Source organism: Echiichthys vipera, assembly GCF_963691815.1.
Source record: "Echiichthys vipera genome assembly, chromosome: 4".
In the NCBI taxonomy this organism is placed as follows: Eukaryota; Metazoa; Chordata; class Actinopteri; order Perciformes; family Trachinidae; genus Echiichthys; species Echiichthys vipera.
In genome coordinates this window covers 24,634,305-24,655,061 of record NC_139829.1, presented here as the reverse complement: position 1 = coordinate 24,655,061, position 20,757 = coordinate 24,634,305, and the positions used below count along the sequence as shown (strand labels likewise).

The following is a 20,757-nucleotide window of genomic DNA, read 5'->3' as shown; positions in this document are numbered from 1 at the left end:
GTAAATGACATCCAAAAAGCGTCACTTACATCCTTAAGCTTTTGTTTTAATTTCATTTAATTTTCATTTATTTAAAGGACAGTGCACATTGATCAACATTTCTGTAAATGTGCCAGTGTTAGCCAGCAGGCTCATTTTCATCTGCAGTCCTTTGGCAAGATGTTAAAATGACCACTAAAGACTAAGAGAATAGAAACAAAATACATAAAAACAGATAACAACAGTAAACTATGTCATCAATTGACAGACTCCCTAAGACATAAATACAGCCAAACAAACACTCTTACCCAACACCATGGGTTAGACAGGACAGTTACAACAATAACCATACAACCAGATTAAATAGTGGCACGCTGCACTGGTAAGTGTTCACATTTTTGATTGCTTAAAAGACCATTTTTAAAATTGGGTTGAATGCATGATAGGGGGTGCTGTTCCTTAGCTGTATTGGTATTGTATTCCAAAGTTTAGAAGCCCTCAAAGAGAAACACAGTTTCCCAAAGGAAAACGCTTTACAAAGCATTTTTTAGCAGACGAAGAATAAGTAGAAAAATAACATTTATATTATGCATTAAAATAGCAGTACTCCTAAACAAGATCGTTCACGGGCTTTAGGGTTTATTGTTTTAAGTTAATTAACATCGAGTTATTTTGCAGAGATAATAAATGATCCAGGCTCTGCTATAATCCAGTCCATGTTTTGCGTCACTTACTGACGCGCCACGAGCTGGGTTGCCAGTTTTGCTGGAATGCGGCCTAACTGCTCTGCTTGTTTTTAGTGCCCTGAAAACGAGGGGTGTGGAGCTAAACGTGGCAACAAACCACACAACAAAAGGAAGTGGCGCTTGTACGCACTGAATACTCGTGCTTAATATAACCTCTATCTACAAAGAAATACACCCTTCTGTGGTCTCATTCGGCTCAAAAGTAGAGGTTAAACCGCCTCGACGAACACGGAGGAACAGAGCAAGCAGGTGAGCCGCACAACACCGCGAGAGAGCCGTTTGCGTCGCTGTTAGCTCGTTATGCTAACGTTAGCATGCCAGGCCAGCCCACAGTCGTCAGTCCCTTTACACTGCCTTAACATTGATGATAAATACTGAGCCATTACACCATATTTAACCGACGAGTTTATTTTATAAGCATATTCAACCCAAAACGGGCTAATGGTATTTTTTATAAAATATAATACCTACATGGCAGTAATTGGTGGTGCTCACCGTGGACAAAGCACTTGTGACCTGCATGTTTGAACGTCAGATTATGCCAAAGCTGTAAATATTAAATACACCTTTCTTGCATATATTTCCTCAATTAGTCGTTTAGTGTTTATACATCCAGAAAATACTGAATGCTGTCCATCACCGTCCCAGTGTCCAAGGTAACAGCAGATGTCTTGTTTTGCCCAACAGCACAGAGCCGAAAGACATGTATTCAAAGTTTGTTTACTGTCCCAACAAATTAATAGTTGGCACATCTATGATAGATTATGGTTTATCGGTTAATCATGGTATATTTTTTATTCAAATTAATCCTAACCTCCATAACTTCAGGTCCAAAAGTGTGCAGAATTCATGTTACTTGTGGTTTCGTAGTTACTGCACTTATGCTTTGTAGGGCCGTATAGTATATGTAGGAGGATTGAAATATTGTTTTTGGGGATGTTTTCTACAAAGAATTACGTTAATGAATAGAACTATTTGCCCCATAACTTGTTTAGTTCTAAATAACCATCACTTCTTTGTATTGCACTTGTATTTTAAAAGAGAACAGCTATGATTTACTCACTTACACAAAGTTAGGACAGCAACAAACTACATATATTTAAGTGACAAAGCTCTACCAGAGCCACTGAAATCATTATGCATGTATTTAAACAGGCTATGTAGTAGTAGTGTAGATTATATTGAATCCCATGGGAGGAGGCAAAGACAGGAATTAGTTATTTTCCCAGCCTAACTCAAATATTTCATTTTGGTTCCTCTTTGCCAGTTTGGTCAGAACCCACACAAGTTGTTGAGCCCTTCCCGGGGCCCTTTGGGGCCCAGGAAGAGGATGCATCGAGGTGGGGATAAGGACTTCCAGATATCGGCACGTAAGATGGGCACATCCTTGCTTTTCCAGCTGTCTGCTCATGAAAGAGAGCTGGATTTGGTATTTCTGGACCACAGCTATGCCAAGCCGTGGAATGCCCACCCCGATGCCAGCAGCGCCCGGCCCACAAGGACGCTGTTTGTTACCCCTCGTCGCCAACCTGAAGCCTTGTCGTGAGTCAAAAAGCTCCTAATGTGTATCTAAAATGAACCCCCTCGTCATCATTTTTTTTCTGCCTTGCAGTAACTTGATGTTCTTTTCTTTGTCTGCAGAGACTCAGACTCTCTGTTAGATGTGGAGACCGTCACACCGACACCTGTTCCTCTGTACGATAATCAGAAAGCTCTTAGTGTGATGAAGGAGTGTGAGCGGCATGTTCTGTTTGCTCGCACTGTTGCTGAGAGCCCTCCACCCCCCGATGACTGGGAGGAACATGTAAACAAGTAATCCAACGTGGAGCAATCCACTGTTCATTTATCATCAACATGACACTTTCATTGATAAGTTATGATTGAACATATCTCAGTAACAGAACATTGTTTTTGGATTTATCATTATTCTGTTTCAGGGCTGGATGGTCAGTGGCCCAGAACAAACTGTTCAATAAAGTCCTTAAAGCTCTACAAGCTGAAAGACTAGCCCGCCTGGCCAATGAAAATGTAAGTTGTGCTCATTTTATCGAATTCTATTCTCAGGAGATTCAGCATAATTTGTAAGCACTGGATTGAAAAGGTTATTCCTCTCTGAAATCCTTAGCTGCTGCACAGTGTACATTTAATGCTAAGTCTATATTTGAAACAGTGTGAATGCCTACTTGATTGAAATATAACTTACATCGACAACTTTTTGGACACTATAGAGTTTATGTAGCTTACGTCACTGTTTTATTGGACAACAAATCAGTGCAACAATATCTTGAAGGCTGTTGCAAAACAGTGTTTTCTGTTGGAAGGAAACATTGTGTCCGTAGAAAGTGTTTGGGCGCAGTTTTCGGGATTTCACAATCTTGAGGGGAAGACAGAGCTGGACATGAGTCATTCAATATGCAGGGTTAGCAAAATAAAAGTCAAGTACTTTGACAACACTACGGTCAGGTCAGCCGTCATTCGCTTCTCTGTAGTCAAACCAGGCGGCTTTATATTTGCAGTGCGCCCATATTCTGACGTATATATGGTAAATACATTGGAACTGCTCAGAGCAAGCTGACATGAAGGGTAAACACTTTACCTTTATTCTTTCCAGCTTTGCGGTATAAAATCAGTATTGTAGTCTGCATATTTAATACATATAGTTGTTTTAAACTATTGTTTTTTTATGACCATGTGGAGTATGTATCATTTGAAAAAGCACCATTTTTTTAGTTTCACATTTTTGAAGTTAAGGCAAAACGTCATCCTGTAAAGTGAAATGTGTGACTAAAGGCATTTGTATATAATTGGCACTGTTGGTTTCTTGTGTGATCCTGTTTTCCTTAGGCTTCCAATGAGCCAATCTTGCGGAGGATAGCTGTGGACAACTGTGCCAGGAAGGTGCGGCATGCATTAGCCAGTGTGAACTGGGACACCAAACTGACACAGTGGTTGCACACTACCATGATTGAATCTTTAAGCCTTGCTATGCTTGCTGCTTACCTGGATGTGCTGCAGACTCTCAAAAGCAAGGTATGATGTGTGTAATTACATTAATTACTCTGTGTTTTCTGTCAGATGTCTGCACCAGTATTTGCAAGATCTGGAATTCTGAATTCATTACTATTCCTCTCTGTGTTTTGGAAGTTGCCGTTGCTGATCGACAGAATGTTGTTGACAACAGCAAAGACTGGCTCTCCAAGTGCAGAGGCCCTGTCGCTGCTGTTGAAACGGCCCTGGGACCCAGCTGTTGGAGTTCTGTCTCAAAACAAACCGGTAACACTTAACCATTGTAATAAAAATGATATTTACTTTGTTCTCTATGATCTATAGCATTTAAAGACAAGATCCCGGTCTGTTTTCTGATATGTTTCAGAGCAAACTTCCTGGATCCCCTCTCATCCTAATTGCACCATCAAGCCCAACCAATCCTGCCCTCTCCACCTCGCGGCGAATGCGATTCTGGCAATCGCAGCTCTCTTGTTTGGGAAAGGTCTTAAGACTTAGTTAAATATATGTGCTACCAAGAATTAGTTTTTCCTTAATCTCAGAAAAGTGCCTATAATAGCTGTTTCTATGTCAGGTCATTCCAGTGCACAGTCACGTGAACAGCGGAGCCAATATTGGCATCACACAGTGCCTTGAACACATGTTGGGCACTGTCCGGGCCAAAGTCATGGAGGTAGGATATTCTGATTTTATTTGCTACTTGCGTGACTGTAGTAGCAACATAACAGTCATGTTGTTTGTGAAATTGATGTAGTTAATTTGTTTTTAATGTGCACATTCAGAATAGTATTCATTACATAAAATACGTCCATATACTGCCCAAATTAGCAAGACAGGCTCTGTTTTTTCCAAGTTTCTTAGTCCTTGCATAGTGCTGTTTTATTTGTTTATTTTATATTGTTTTATTCTGCATTAACTGTCAGTGCTCAATATGTGCACAATAAACCACAAACTGACCCACTAGACATCTGGACACGTCTCTTCTTTTAACATTTCAGTGATCATGTCTCTGAAGGCAAAATGAAAAAATAGAACTGTGTAGAATACATATTCAGTCTTGTAAAAGGTTTTATTTTTTACATGATGTGTCTGCAGTCGTTTTGATGATCTGTTTTACTTAAATTTAACCACCAGGTTCACAGTCACTTCCCCCATAAACCAATTATCCTTGTTGGCTGGAATGCTGGTGCTCTCATCGCTTGTCATGTAAGACTTTTATAAGATATTGTTGTGATCTGAGGCTAAACAGTTTTCAACCATGTAAAAAATAAAATTGTCATTAATTAAATACCGGTTTATTACAGGTATCCCTTATGGAGTATCTGACCGCTGTGGTGTGTCTCGGCTTCCCCCTGCTAACAGTCAACGGGCCAAGAGGGGTAAGATATTATCGCCATTTTTATGTTAATACATGTTTTATTTCATTGTTTCTACTGAGAAAGACTGGCCTTTGGCTTCAAATCTGTTCTTGAATGTTAATGTGCCACTGGTTTGCAGGATGTAGATGATCCGCTGCTGGACATGAAGACCCCAGTGTTGTTTGTGGTTGGCCAGAATGCTCTGCAGTGTAGCATAGAAGGCATGGAGGAGTTACGAGAGAAGCTGAGGGCAGACAACAGCATGGTGGTGGTGGGAGGATCAGACGACAACCTTAGGTCAGTCACAACCTCTGACCAGCTGTTTAAGGAGCAAGAAATATGACTATAATATTTTGTTCTTTCTCGCTGAATAAATTTAATATCATTGAGTAGTGATCGTAACACTAAATGCTCTCCCGCCACAGAATCAATTCAGCAAAAATGAAATCAGAGGGACTGACACAGACCATGGTGGACCGCTGCATTCAGGTTGATCCTTGCAACTGGAAATATTCAATTTGCACTGTTTTGTCTTTAGTGTTTCTCATCTTCCAAAAAACACCTATAATGTTGATAACAATAGTGTTTCTTCTTTCATGACCAAACCGCAGGATGAGATAGCTGACTTTTTGTCAGGTGTCCTCACTCGGGCGGAAGGCCATGGCCATGGCTCAGGTGAGATGAGGGACCTAGACACAGAGAAGAAGAAAAGACCTCGACGGGAGCTTCCCTTTGACATGGAGAGAGGACGACCTTCCTCCCCTGCGCTTAGAGTCCCCATCTCACCCTCGGGTTCAGAGGTCAGTTAACAGGCTACAATTTCCAGCATTTTCAAATGGTTAAACGTGTCACTCAGCCTTTAGATGAACCACCAGGGCTGCATGTGATTATTAATTTACTTTAAGACAGTTACACCACATGTTAGGATTGCTTGGTTTTCTTTGTATCCCTAAAATTGGGAATGTTTTAGACAAGCTGTCTACCCTAGGGATGCTTTATTTCATTTTAATGTATTTTATTTCTGATCAATACTCGATCATAGGTAACCAATCATTAACCATCTACTGATGAGCAGGCAGTCCCAGTTCACTTGTCAGGGAGGCCGGGACATTAGTTCCGCATCTGTGGACAGCAGACTTGTTCCAATTGTGCAGCCTCAATACAGCGTGCCTGGCATACTCTGTGTTTTGCACTGCCTATTTAACTCACCAGTCCTCAATGATATAGTGGCTGGCGGTGAGCGGCACAAACTTGGAAGAAAAACAGCTGGCAAGTTAACAAGCAGTTAAAAAATAGGTTGATTATCAAAAATATATAACACATTATTTGTAGTGTTTTCAAAAGTAATTGCATCCTCCTCATAACTAAATGATCTTCTCACATTTGGTTATTTTTGCTGAGTGGAAAAAAATGCCAGATAATGTGAACTTGTATATGACTGCTTTTCACTTCCTCCACTGACTGACACTAATGAATCATTACTCATCAGGTCTTCCTCCTCTTTACTGTGTCCTTAGGAGCTTTCTAGTGTCTGTAGCAGTCCCACTTCAAGTCCCAAACCCAAGACATCTGGTCTGTCCCCAGCACAGAAGTCCAGTCTGATCACAGCCACGCAGCTTCTCAAGACACACATGCAGCGCTCTGGCACAGTCCTCACTCACAAGCAGGCTCAAGGTTGGTTCACCAACACACTCAACTTTGGATGTATTGGAAACACACTGTGTATCACGTTCACCTACACATGCGCAGTGATCCTTGCTACCCATGCGTACAAAGCTCTTACTTTCACCCCACTTGTTTATGTGAACTTGTTACAATGAGTCATTCACCTCAACGTACGCTGGATTTTGCGAAAGCTCTGTGAGCTGAGCAGACAAGGCAGTTTGTGAGATGTGAAAAGGATTGCAAATAAAACAACTTAAAAAAACTAACATGTCACAACATCTGATAGGGCAAGATAGAACGTGACTGACATACTCTATTCTCATCCTCTGTCTCTACTCTTCCTACAACTTTCTTTTCCGGCTTTTTTTCCAATTCATTCCAGCTCAGTTTGCTGCTTTCATGAAACAAAACATGCTTGTGAGGAAAAATCTTCCTCCTGGCACCCCTCCTTGTATTTTTGGTAAGTGTCTATCCCTCTGCCTTCCTCTTTCCTCTTTGTCTTTTCACTTCTTTCCTCGTTTCCATTGACCTAATTCTATATGAATGTCACACACTTAAACACTACACTGGTTCCTCACTTAACACCTAGTGTTATGCTTTGAATTTTTATATTTTTTAAACTCGGAATAATACATTTTATATGGCTGAACATTTTTAAAATCAGGTTTATTACAGACAGACAAGGCTTAATATCAATGGCAGGGTTACAGAAGGATAAAACAGCCCAGAGTTAAAGTCTTCTCATCGATGTGGTTTGTTTGTTTGTTTGTTTTGTTTGTTTGGTGCAGTGCCTGTTACCAGTGATCAGATGGAGGGCCTGGACAGAGACGAACTGAGGTCCCATGGCAAGAGAAGGCAGGCACCTAGTCCCACACCAAGCAAGGCCTCCAAGAGAGCCAAGATCAAGGTCACCATTGTTTCCCAAAGCGAGTCAGCAGGGGGCACCATCAGCCCTGCTGCACAGGAAGGTATCTTTACTATATGTGACTCTATACAGTATATAAGCAGTTGATGTATACTAGGAATCATTTTCTTTGAGAAAACTTGCCTGGGCTTGTTTGTTAGTACGATCAGAGTAAACCGATACTGTTGTTTGTTGTCTTGTTGTTGAGGATTCATAAAATCAGTAGTTGGCAGACAGGATGAGAGAAGTTTTTAGCAGCTCAACATCATACAGATCTCTAAATGAAACTGAGTTATAAGAAGAGAAACATGTTTTTGTTTAGTGTACTGTATTGCTAAAATGAAAGTAGGACTTTATTTCTGAAAAGGTACGAGACTAGTAATGCATGACTATATGGCCATACACCCTCATATGAAGTATCTCTAACTGACCATAATGATATGATCCCTTTTCCATACAGTGGGCATCTCTGGGAAGCCCTTGACAACGACAGTGGGACAGACTGTGGCTGGAGCCAAGGAGCTTTCTGGACTTCTCACAGGCCAGCGGTAAGCTAGCTTGCCTCCCCCACAAAGGCACATTCAGTATAGAGCGCTTAAACCCCTAATCATGCCTACACCCATGCCCACACCCCCGCCCTTTTGGACAAACGTGTGTCTGGTGCAGAGGGATTGATGAGTGGTGTAGTCTGGGAGCTGAGTGATGGCCAGACATCACTTGCTTGGGTAGCTCCTGAGTAGATTGGTGGTTATGTGTGTCACTGCAGGTCTGGTAGTCTCTCAGAGGTATCTGGTGCCCTGTCCCCAGGCTCCAGCTCATTCAACAGCGTGCAGCCTTGCATGGTATCAGGGTCCTCCACACCAGTCCTGGCGCAAGCTCCGGCTTCTGCCCAAGGTATCTCTGTCCTGTCCTGCCCTGCACGCCTGTTTGCACTCTCAACTGTGCGGCTAGACTCAGCACGGTGCAGTTCTAACCACTTTGTAGATTGAGGTTAAAGTTTTGAACACTGGATGAGAACAGTGTGTGAGGACATTTTTAAGCAAACATTATCATTGATTACCTCTTGCGCCATCACTGTCTGTCACTGTCCCAAACCCTACCCTTTGGACATGACTTGTGTTTGTGTGTGTGTCCATCTAGTTTAGGCCTTTTGGGGGATTGGGTGGGAGCAGTTTGTAAAAGGAGTTGTTGTGTTAATATTTCACCCAATTTTCAGTTCCACTGATTCACTATCTTCGTGTTTGTGTGCAGCACCTTCCGCCAGCAGTCTGCTACAAGGCCTAAGTTTCAGTCTTCAGGAGATCGTCACCAAAGCTCCTAGCTTGCCCTCCACAGCAGCTAATACAGGCAGCACCCAGGTACCTCTTGGTTACATTAAAGTCATCATCCCTTCATTACATTATCTTTAAGTGAGCAAAAATCCAAGTATACAAATGTAGAAACAACCTTTTAATATACATTTCTTTTACATGAAAAATTACTGCTTTGAAAACCATTTTATCTGCTACACAACTAACGTAACCTACTCCGTTTTTAGTCCTTACAAAGTCTAACATGACTGTACTACATTGAACAATTGTTTATTAAACACTAAATATTACATACTAATAAACGATGATTGATAACACGATGACATTCAACCACCAGATGCCTTTTGCAATCTAAGCCTTATCCTTTATTGGGAATTTGTGTATGTAACGAAGAGGGATCTGTGTTTTCTGGGTATTGTAAACAAAAGTGTAGTGTGGTAATGAGTCTGAGTCTACAGTGTGAACGTGATGGTAACAGTCCATACTCCAGCCGAGCGATAGCAAAACAAAGTGCCTTTTATGCCTATGAAGTAATAATAAAGTCCAAGTTTATTCCTGCAAACACCGCCTCGCTGTTTATTTTTTTCGGCTCTGTTAACCCGGACCACTAGATACAAGTTACCGAGTTATTAGGATGACTACTAACTGCTGTTTGGAGCATGGAAGCTGTAAAGTTAACATGATGCTATCCGGACGCATCACTCAAACGTTTTTTTTTTTTTTTAAATTAGTTCTGCAGAGAAGGTAGACTGGCGTTGGTCACGGTTTGAAATGAAAGGGAGAAAACAAGACAGAGTGACAAGGAAAATATCGCTTATATAATATATTTTTTGAAAGGCGGCAGGCTTGTGTTGTCGCTTTAAAGTTTTGTGGAAAACCCTGAAGTCAACCAGGGGAATATCGGCCAATACTGAAATCGGTGCATCCCTAGTGCAAACTGTTACAAAATTTGACTAATGGGAGTAAAAGATGAATTTCATCCCCACTGTTATTGTTGTGCATAATGAGAGCTTAAACTACTTGTTTGTCTTCTTCTTCTCCTCCCACAGGCGAGGTCCCAGGGTCAGGTCCTAAGCTCCATTGGTACAAGCAGCAGTGCTCTGCTCCGGGCATTGCCTGTGGTCACAACTGGAGGAGTGGCTAAAACCACCGCCATCCACCAGCTGCTCGCTAATGGGGGGCTGGCCAAACTTGCCAGCAACTTGCCCGGCTTGGCACACATCACCAATCAGACCGTTGGTATATCTCGAACTGCCAAAACACGACGGCCACGTTGAATGCTTAGAGTTTATCCATCCTTTGCTTTGGAAACACTAGTTCAGGACGTCTGTAGGCCAGGGCCGATTACCGCAGTAGAGGACCGTAGAGGACCGTAGAGGGCAGCCGTATCGACGTGTGTAGATGGTTTGCCCGGAACAATCTGATTGTTATAAGGTTGCATAGACGGGTGTGCAAATGTGCAGATGTACAGCATCAGAGTGCAGATCAGTGCCGTATGACATGCTTTGTTTTCATGTTCAGAAAGAGCCATATGGGTAATACTTAAGTATTAAGTTTGACACATAATGTTTATGTAGAAATGGATGCATATGTAAAGTAAATATAAATGTATGAAACCATTTGATGCAGAAGAATTAAGTTAAAACCAATGTGGGTGTGGGTTGACCAAATTTAATAGGATACCCAAAAATTCAACCCAGACTGCCTTGTATGTCATATTTGTTTGTTAGAGCTGTCATTTCATGTTTATTTGGTTGGCTCTTCATGTAGTAACATTGTGTAAACCCTTCCATTTAATCACCTGCTCATAATATCCATATGTATGAATGCTCACCTCTGACAGAGACGTGTTGAAAAGCAATAACATTACCCCATGGCATTAAGCTGTGTTCCTGTTGTTACAATAAAAACTGGAATCAAACTCATGTTTTCATTGTTCCTGTTAATTTTATTTTCTTAGGTGTGAATCAGTTGTGCTTCTCAACCCTCTCACCTAACTGAAATTCCAAATTGCCTCATTATGTTCATTGTCCAACAACCTGCTATTTTTTTTTATTTGCTTACCTGACCGCAAAAAAGGTGTTTGACAGCTTATGGCAAAGTCAAATGCTTTGGTCAATTTTGGAGTGAGCATGTCTAGTTCTAAGTGCTGAGCACTTTTCTTTGTGTGTCAATAGGGCAGAAAGCCCCCACTTCCATCACAGTGACCCTGCGAGGAGCGCAGCCGAGTAGAGTGGGATCTCTCAGCCAAGCTGGTGAGGTGACGCCGGCTCTCCCCCTCGAGCCTAAGGTGCGTCTTATTTGAGCATCTAATGGCCCCTGATATAGCCACATTTCATTTTGACCTCTCCATTTGGTTACGTATTTTAAAAAGTCTTATTTGTAGTGCGGGCTTCTGCTTGTTAATTCATGCAACATCTGCCTTTTGTACTTTTGACACTGCCCACATTATTATGCAATCCAAGGCAAGTCAATATTTTGGCCAGCTTATCTTCACTACCATGGCAACAACAATGTCTTCAAATAATTTTGCCAACCACACCTTTTTTGTTAAATAGTTATAATGCCCCAAATAATAATCCTTTACCCATGGTGTTTTGTAGCTTAATATGCATTTTAAATGAAAAGAGTTAATGCACATACTGAGGTTTTTAAGTCTGAATGTCACACTGATATGGTTCCTTATGGATTTAAATGATGCTACCCAGAAGGGTTTTTACCTAATTTAATCAAATACCATTGTTTTATTGAACTGATCCCCTTATTTGAGAAGCACGTATATTTTGACATTTTTTCCATATTTTGATGTACAATCAGAAACGGGAAGTAAAAATCTGCTGGGTCTGCTGATTGAAAATGATTTCCTCAGCTAAGTATTATCTTAAACCATCTAAATAGGCTATGCACAAATGAGAGCTGCACTTCTGAAAACATCCTCACGTTATCACTGAAGGTACTGTATTCTGAGGTTGTCAGTCAGTTCTAGAGCCAAATAAGTAAATGTCACACATCCCTCAACATACACAGGCTTATTACTTACTGGAGTGTGAGTTAATTAATTCCACTGTGCCCTTTTACAGCAGTGAAAGGTTTCCCTGTGGTGACACACCTGACGTATGCTTGTGCTGTGCCAGAGGCATCTGCCTGGTGATGAGACTGTACCCTCCCTGCAATGATGAACACACCACCCCGCAACATGCAGAACACCTGCCTCACATCCTCCAGAGAGCCCCCATCGAGATGTTTGGGAAAGGTCAGGCAGTCGCTGTGGCTGCGCTGCTTCACCTCTTATGTGCAGATGGGTACTCTACTAAATCTACAATGGCGGTCTCCATGCTACAGTCTGCTCTCTTTTTACACCTTTAACGAACATGTGATTCTTAAGGGAGGAAATGATATCACGTGAGAATAAACTGCATCACACCTGGACTGTGATAATACCGCTGTACAGCCTACAAAAGGACAGTCTTGGTTCTGACTGTACACCTACAGGTACATCTCAGTGACAAAAAAAGATTTAAAAAAATGCTTTTCATCACCTCTTTTGAATCTCATTTATTATAGGCAGCGACAAGTATGATTAACAGGAATTCCAGCTGGATATTTCTGAAAAAATATTTGTGAAATAACTAAATTTGAATGTTAGTGGTGGCTTCCATATTACTAATAGTAATTATATTCACCTCATTACAGTATTTAATCAAAAATCATTGCTTTTTTGTGTAGCAGTTTTCTTACACCGTCACAAACAACTTCAGCGCTGATTAAATGTCAGTATGGGTCATCATGTGATGACAGAAGCTACAGGAAACCGTTGGTGGTGCACTTGTGCAATGCTCACTTTAAATGATATGCACTCAGAAAGCTGCGTGACATGAAAGTTTGTCCGTATTTACAATAAACGGTATTAAGTTTGTTTCCTCTAAACTTCTCTTTAAGGCAATTTCCCATCTGCACTGTGTCCTCACTTCACTGTATATGGACTGAAGACACTCAGACGTGTTCCCTGTTTGCTAATCTAAATATTTGGTTCAACGCTTGTGTTGAGAAACTCCTCTTATTCAAAATACAATGAGGGCGCTTGCTCTCATGCATGATAGTTATACTGCCGTGTTTTCAGCAACAGCATAAATACAGCCTACTCATCTCAGCTGACATCCTGTCTTAAATTCCAAACACAGGCAGCAGTCAGATAAGATAAGGAGAGGAGTGTGTCTCCACCCTCTTATATAAGCCAGGCTTTGTATGTAATAGGCAGGGACAGGATAACTGATGCCAGTCAGACGGAGAACAGCAGAGCAGCTGGCATAGCCTCCCATCATCATCATCAGCAGCAGCAGCGGCAGCAGTTTATATTCAAGCCCTCCATCTGAGGTGTCCCCATCCAATATCTGTCACAGTTCTGTTATTTGTTTTACAGGAATGAGTTTTATGTGTGTGGAATCCAGTGAGACTGGAAGGAGTATTTCAGCTTAGTGAAGCAATCTTCACTAATTAATGGCAAGATACAGTGTGATGTATTGAGAAGAAACAAAGGGAACACATTCATTTCTGTACTTTGAGTACACTCATTTTGGTCTAACTAAAATAAGAATGGACCATATGCTTTGACTCTAATAGGAACTGAATGTGTACAGTGCAATGTTGATGTAGTTAAATAGTCAGAAGGAGGTCAGAAGGAAATGTTATACGCAGGATTGTCCTTGTAAAAATAATATATGTCATATAGTTTATACTATGTGTTTACGTCTGTTTACACACAGATTTGTATCCAGATGGTCTGAAGAGTGCAAAAGAAAAGCAGAAAATAGGTTTATTGGAAGGAAGAAAAACAAATCTATAAGAATATCAATCAGAAATGCTTTAATAATCCCTGGGGGAATTATTTTTGTTACGCAACTCCAGATCAACAACAACAACAAATATTATACTGACTAAATATATATTAGAAAAGACTCAAGTTTGAATTTACAGAAATAGAATATATGTGATTAATGTAATAGATAACAGGCTCCAAGTCAAGGTGAGATGTCTGTAGTAGCATTTATTTACCAAACTTTTGAATTCCACTATGCTCATGCAATATAAAATTAAATAATATATATATAAAATATAAAATTAGCCTACATACATTGCCAACAGGTGGCGCTCTAATCGCTTCAATTTTCTGGTGACTCCTTATAGGCTGTATAATGTGAGTAAGCCTAAAGGTCAAACTCAGTCTGTCTGTTTGTATTGGAGCTGGAGTCGAGTGCATACGTGTGGACTGTCGTGTTAGGGGATAAAAATGGAAAACTTAGGAGGGAGTTTTAGAGTGTACAATTTTAATTAAACTGTCAAAAGATACGGAAAAAATACCCATCAAATGTGTCATGTTAGTAGGCCTACAGTCAGAGGTGGATTAACGCACAGGCTGGCCTAGGCTGCAGCCTATTTTAAATGCTTTTAATTTACCTCACTAGGGGAAAAACAAACTTGCCTCCTATTGGGGCCCTTTGAAACATAAAAAAAATTAAGTCACTGATTGGTTAGATATGGGACACATTTCCCCATTCAGCTGCCATCATGTGGCCGGGTTTGTGAGGTCTGTTTTCTTGTCAGGTATGTCATTCACTGTTAGTCGACAGTATAGCTGCAAAATGTCAGAAAGAAAATGTGATAGTGCAGCACAAAAAAGCAAAGCACAACGACTGAAAGACCAGAGGGACCAAGATCTACTAAAGAAAATTGAGAGGATTTTTCTAGGTTGCGGACTCTTCTTCTGTTCTAGCTGGGTCTTCTTCTGATAAAGCAGGATTAAAAATGTGGTGGGCCCAAACAAACAGCAGACTAAAGGTGCCTGATCACCTTAATCTTAGTCTCATTCTTACTTTCATAGACAATAGAGTCCGAATTTAATGCTATGGCACTGTTTTTCTCATCAAACTTGCCCCAGGAAGCTAAATATACTGGTAATAATAATAACTTTATTCATTTAGCAACTTTAAAAAACCAATGTTTACAAAGTACTTTGACAGAGCAAAGACAAAAGCAGCAATCATAGCCTGTATACACAAGGCGAGATAAACAGTAGGACGCTTTTATGGGCAGTAAAAACGACAAATGAACAACTATAAAAAACAAAATTACCGGATGACATGGTAAGAAGACAGCAAACAGACTATAACAATAAAAAATAAAAATAAAAAAAGAGGACATCGCATAAAATAAAAGCAACTCTATGTAAAAGTGTGTTTTATGAAGTGCTTTAAAAGAAGAAATATGATGCTACCTTTAATTGGGTCGATTTAATATGAAATTAATGATCTATAAATAAGCATTTACTTCACAAACAAGATACTAAACCCAATTATAGTCCTCCATCCCAGCTCTTCGAGGACCCCTGACGGACCGAGGGTTTTTTTGCACCGCCCCTGTGGAGCTGCCAGATCATCAAAGTTTCTCAGGCAGCCGGACTCTGCGCTCACCCGAGGCTCCGGGCTGGAGGAGAGAAATCACTGCCCCCAGAGCCAAGGAGACACCGGAGAGAGGCAGGATTTAAAACCCGCCCTCCGGAGGGATCTCGTTTCCCCCCCAAAAAACCTCCCATTTTCTCTCTCTCTCTCTCTCCCTCTCTTTCTCTCTCTCTCTTTCTCTCACTCACTCTTCTGTCTCTCTCTCTCTCTTTCCCTCTGTCCCTCTCTCTTCCTTTACCTTTATCCCTCGACTTTCGCCGTTTCCCCCACCACAATAATGGATCTCACGGTGAGATGTTTGTGTCTCCTATCCTGTCTCGGCGCGATATCGGCGATCGATTTGGAGGCGATTGATCCAGGTTACTATGTGGAGCCCGCTGCCACATCAGAGGCGATCGACTATAAGGATCCCTGTAAAGCTGGTGAGATATTTATTCATTTTTGTTGAAGTAGCTCCGCTGTGTGATTCACCTTTTTTTATGTGGAGGTAGAAACATGCCACGAATGTGTTTTGCGGAGCTTTTCGTAGAGATCGGCCGGAGAAACAGCCTTTTGGGAGAGATGACAGTTAGTGGATGTAGTTTTTGAAAGGCTTTAGGGAACATTGTGTGCATTTGATTTGTACTGAGAGTGGCATAGTTTCTGCAGTTTTGAAACATTTGAAGCACACACACACACACTCTCACTCTCGAGTCGCCTTGGATAACCCAGACCCGGAGAGCAGCTGCGAGGGTTTTAAGAATGGAAATAAAAAAAGGATGAGTGTCTGGATGCATTCCTCCAGACTTGAAAAGTTTTGGCTTAAGTGCTTGTTGGGAAAAAAAAAAAAAGTTACAGCCTGCTGTTTGAGGCAAATGCACTTTTATTTTTGTTTAAATGTGACCGTGTTGCTGCAGGCAGTCTGCTGTGTAGCCTGTTATTAAAAAAAAAGCCTGAGCTGCTGGTCAAAAGAAGGATTTCTGGACTTTGATTCTTAAGACTTCTTCTGCTTCCTTTCTGGTTGGTCACTGCAAAAAAATGATTGTGTTGTTTCTTTTCCACCGGCTGTTCACACGACCACTAAAACAAAGTGGAGGAGGGGAGAGAGGAGAGTACAGTACAGTGGAGCTCAGGAATTATGCACATATTTCTGTTGGTTGTTTGGTGTCTCATCTCAAGATATACATATGTCTGTTTTGTTCTGCAGTGCTAAGACCTGCATTTGTTTGTTTTCTGTGCCATTAATTGACAAAAGCATATCTGGCCTGTCATTGTAATCTTTTTTTTGTGTGTTTAAGTGTGTGTACTGTGAACTCACTGTCTTGCCAAATCCCTTTGGGGGAGTTTGAACAGATTGTGTTTTCCATCTGGTGAAAGTATTCAGGTTACAGATACAGAGAGTTGGCTTCACTCAAAATGACCTCTAAAGTCCTGGAAGTGCTCGATTTGGCATTTGACAGTTTCTGGTGTGGCAGTCATTTATATATAAAGCCTCATTAAATCCTTCCCGCCTCTCTGTGTTCTCCATCTTTCCCCCTGAAGAAGAAGAAGAGTAAGTGTCCGGGGGAAGATGTAAAGAGTGTGCTTTAGTAGTGACGTGGCTTTACATAAACATGACGGAGGCCAGGCTGCGGCTGAACCGTTCCCCCGTGTACAAGTCAGTGAAGATGTCGCTTCCTGTTTTTGCTTCACTGTTTAGTTTTGAGTCATTCGAACGGTCACAGCAGATTGTTTTGCATCACTGGTATGGACGCTGACATGGTGTTCCGATGGCTCCTTTATAGGCTGAAGGGTAAACTAACCAAGGGTCAATGATGCTGTGTTTATATTTCAAGTGTATTTCTTTACTTTGTTTACAAGGAAATTGTTGATATCTAACAGAAATGTCTCATCAAGGACTTTCCCACTTTATGATCCTCACGCAGGATTGTTGTTTAGGGGTCGTTTGTGAGGATGTTATCATTATTAGTAATCTTGTTTTTTCTTTTTTTAAGTGTCATTTGGATGGAGTGCAGTTTTGTTTATGGTTTCCTCCGTGCACGTCTGCAGACAGGTGGTCGGGGAGACGGTCACAAGTATAAACTCCCACTCTCTTAACCCTCCCAGTCTCCAGCTCATCCAACACCCACCTGCTTTTCTCGTTCCTTCTAAGCAGCAACATGTCCAAGATGTCTCAGCTCTCCCTCGTTACTCCTCAGAGACCACATCTTTCACTATAGTCAACTCCATACTACTAGATCATGAGTATTGATTTTCCTCTTGTTTTTCCCTCATTTTTCAAGCTTGTCACTGTGCCGAGTTTATTTGATCGCTTTCTGTGCCCTTAGGGTCAGCGTTTTTCTATACCATGCTGCTTCCGCCCAGGAAAATGCTTACGGCTGTATAAAGTTTCAAATGCAGTAATGCTCAGTGAGGAGTGCATTTTCTTTCAAAATCCTATATAGCTGTCCTTGGTCCCTTGATGTCAGGATTTTTACTAACTGATTTGGTATTGTGATACCCCACTGATGTGTGATGCTTGGTCAGTTTGGCTAATCGACTTACTTTCCTCACATCATTTGAGATGAAGGGATTTCTTGTGAGCCACTCCTTTCCAGTTAAGCCAAAAAAAATCCCTCAAAATGTTCACATTTACAAATGATTAATAACTCCTCACTATACCAGCCATGACAGAAATGTGCATTGATTTAAGCGAGCACTGCAATAACACTGAAGTAATGCCATCTATTTAGGAAGTTAACCAGTGGAAAATTCCTTAGTTTGCAGAACTCCAAACTTGGCAGCATCCCAGGAAGTCATTTAGGACTGTAACAACCTTCTGAGATTAGATCCACTGGTTTTCAAAATGAAAAATGGATGAGAACCAGTCACGCTCATTGTATGCTCTGCTTAAATGATAATCACGAAAGCAGTGACTGGTTTGACATGTACGTATGCATTCATTTATGAAGCAAACATCTTAATCTACTAAAGACTCCTGTGTGTCTGTGCCATCCATTGTTCAAGCTTTGGATACATGCTCCGAGCTTGCGTGCTGCCGTGGCCTCAGCCTCAGACAGGGCAAACTTGAACACACCGGTCTTCGTCCGTTCTCTCTTATGCAAGTGGTTTTCTGGTCTATCTGGGCATCCTGCTCTCTGCTATGACTGGCTCAAACACTTCACACTTGACTGTAGGTCATTCACCTTGTGCCAAGGGAAAGCACGACTGGAAGGTTGAGGGCAGGCCAGCCGCAGTGTGCCCCACCAGCAGGTGAGGTGAGTGCAGGGCATTCACAAGCAGGGTTTGGTAGGTTATCCACAGTCTGCTCGCTGCCACTGAAGAATTTGCTTGCTCGCCACGCGATGTCGGGCCTTGACTGTGATTGGGCCATTTAAAATATGACAGCTGGATTATTTTTGATAACCATGCCTCAGAGCTATGACTTTCTCATATGTAGGTTTTTTTTTTATTCATTGAAGTGTCACTCAATTGCTATTAGGGGCCTCTGTGACCTACTGCATTATGGATGTCATGTTTTCAGTTTGATTGTTTATCTGTCTGTCAGCAGCATTACGGGAAAAAAACGAATGGCTGGATTTTCATGAAATTTGGTTGAAGGATGAAGCATGGGCCAAGGAATACATTTTGGAGCCAACCGAATACACTCATTATTTTTTACTTTCATTAACATTGCGAGATACAGCATGGCCTCGGTGGCGGTCTGCACTCTCCTAATGTCCTAATAGTTCGTATGACAGTCACTTGTGTAGCATGAGAAATTTATGATGTAATGTTAAGATGTAAAACGATAGGGCTGCCCCCTCCTAGTCGAGGGTTTGTTTTGATTGCAATTGATAAAGATTTCTTTAGTCGATAGATCATTTTTTTAATGCTTTTTTCATGCTGAATGACTTATTTCCAAGAAACTCTGAGTCTATATCTGGTAAACACAAGATTTCAAGTGGTGCTTTAGCACACAGCTCTACAGATCTGTGGATTAAGTCAACTAATCGATCAGTCTGCAGAATTTCATTAATCAAGCCCTATTAAAAACATCAACATGACACAGATCAGTAAGTTGGGTTGATCAGTTGATTTGTCAATTGCCTTTTTTCATGAAAATGTAACTTTTTTTTGTATCTTAGCTGTTTTTGTTCATCTCTAAAAATGGCAGCTCAAAACAGATGACGCTCGTTGCCCTGTTCCCTCCCTCAGTCCTGCTCTGGCAGTGAGATGGGGCTGTTTGCCTGTTGAACTTCATGATTGGGCCTTTAAGCAACACTTAAGCAGATGCTTTTCTTTTATCATGGAATGCAGGCTGTATAGCCGAGCCCACACTGGGTGTTTTTTTTCACATTACAGGACCCCTGCCACTTCTTTCTCTGCAGGGTTCAGGTGATTAGGGAGCCAATCTTTTGGCACGATCTTGGCGCATTAGTTGGAACAATATGTTTGTCGTCAAAGCTCAGTAATAACCGATCCTGCATTACATTAATACTAAATCTGTGTTCGGAGCCTGAGTAACAACAAATGCTTTGGGAGAGCTCATTTAAATGGCTCAAATGATGCCCAATTAGCCTATCATAATGAGCAGCTTAACAGTCACTTCATTATTCAGTTTGTTTTTTCTAAATAATTCCGCAGTGCTTTGTTGCTCTTCATCTGGTAGAAACGTTTTTCTCTTACCTCCACCTGTGGTGAATACAGATAGCTTTTATTTATGGAAAGTGTTTCAGGTTGAAGAATCCTCCGCATCGAGTTAATCCACAAACCAATTTAAACTTTTACTTTGGACATCTGTTCTGAGAAAACCTGCTCTTTCTTCACACCAGACTGCGGGAGTATGTGTTTATATACTGTCTGAGCCACAAATATGAAGTCTGGATGGTCAAAATAAGTTTTTTCAAAGGTGAAAATCCCTGTGACGATGAATTATTCATATATAAGGAGCTCAGATGCTGTATATCGTTGACATTAAAAAAGACAAATGGCTGGTGAGTTGATGAGTCATTAGAGGGGGTTCGACTGGCACTAGGGTATATCAGTAATCAGTGGCAGGGATGAGCTTGGAAATCCAATCTGCTAATGGGCTTGATGGAGTGTGAAATGTTAAAGGGGAGGCAGTCTCTTGCTGTGTGCCCTTTGCAGCTGAAGCCGCTCTCAGTTTTTGAATAAGATTGAAGCTGCGCCGTGGTGACAGCAACCTGGTCTTGATCGCAGCTGTGGCTGTGATGAGACTTCAGGCTTTTATTGGAAAATAATTAACTCAAATCTCACGCTGTAGCTCGAGGCTTTGCCAAAATCGCTCTTCTAATCATACCTTCGTTAACTTTTTCTTACATGAGCTGAGTGCAGATAAGTGGATTTTTTCCC

The 20,757-nt window shown here is 41.3% G+C and overlaps 2 protein-coding genes across 4 annotated transcripts in view; both read left to right on the top strand.

The window, feature by feature from the left end:
- The first annotated feature begins 825 nt into the window (after positions 1 to 825).
- Positions 826 to 10,893, top strand: kansl3 (KAT8 regulatory NSL complex subunit 3). 3 transcript variants are annotated; one of them, XM_083912054.1, is made up of 20 exons: positions 826 to 974; positions 1,993 to 2,267; positions 2,367 to 2,537; positions 2,663 to 2,753; positions 3,570 to 3,755; positions 3,870 to 3,998; positions 4,099 to 4,215; positions 4,306 to 4,404; positions 4,866 to 4,937; positions 5,036 to 5,110; positions 5,229 to 5,386; positions 5,515 to 5,578; positions 5,701 to 5,889; positions 6,607 to 6,763; positions 7,137 to 7,214; positions 7,543 to 7,722; positions 8,119 to 8,206; positions 8,425 to 8,552; positions 8,910 to 9,016; positions 10,018 to 10,893. In XM_083912054.1, exons 2-20 carry the CDS (start codon positions 2,056 to 2,058, stop codon positions 10,243 to 10,245), a joined length of 2,529 nt encoding a protein of 842 aa, XP_083768180.1. In that variant the 5' UTR covers positions 826 to 974; positions 1,993 to 2,055; the 3' UTR covers positions 10,246 to 10,893. The 3 variants fall into 3 exon arrangements, with proteins under 3 accessions (XP_083768180.1, XP_083768181.1, XP_083768182.1); XM_083912055.1 differs by lacking the exon at positions 7,137 to 7,214; XM_083912056.1 differs by lacking the exon at positions 8,425 to 8,552 and having other exon boundaries at positions 10,018 to 10,154.
- Positions 10,894 to 15,676: 4,783 nt separating this feature from the next.
- Positions 15,677 to 20,757, top strand: part of bmp1a (bone morphogenetic protein 1a) — a 30,979-nt gene continuing 25,898 nt past the window's right edge. The window contains exon 1 of the mRNA XM_083912052.1: positions 15,677 to 15,845. Coding sequence (XP_083768178.1) covers positions 15,701 to 15,845 — 145 coding nt within the window. The 5' untranslated portion in view covers positions 15,677 to 15,700. The remainder of the gene's footprint in view (positions 15,846 to 20,757) is intronic.

Coding starts and splice junctions, on each gene's coding strand:
- kansl3 (XM_083912054.1), top strand. CDS start 2,056: ATGCATCGAGGTGGGGATAAGGACTTCCAGATATCGGCACGTAAGATG. Junction 3,999..4,098: donor TTCTGTCTCAAAACAAACCG/GTAACACTTAAC, acceptor GATATGTTTCAG/AGCAAACTTCCTGGATCCCC. Junction 8,553..8,909: donor AGCTCCGGCTTCTGCCCAAG/GTATCTCTGTCC, acceptor GTTTGTGTGCAG/CACCTTCCGCCAGCAGTCTG.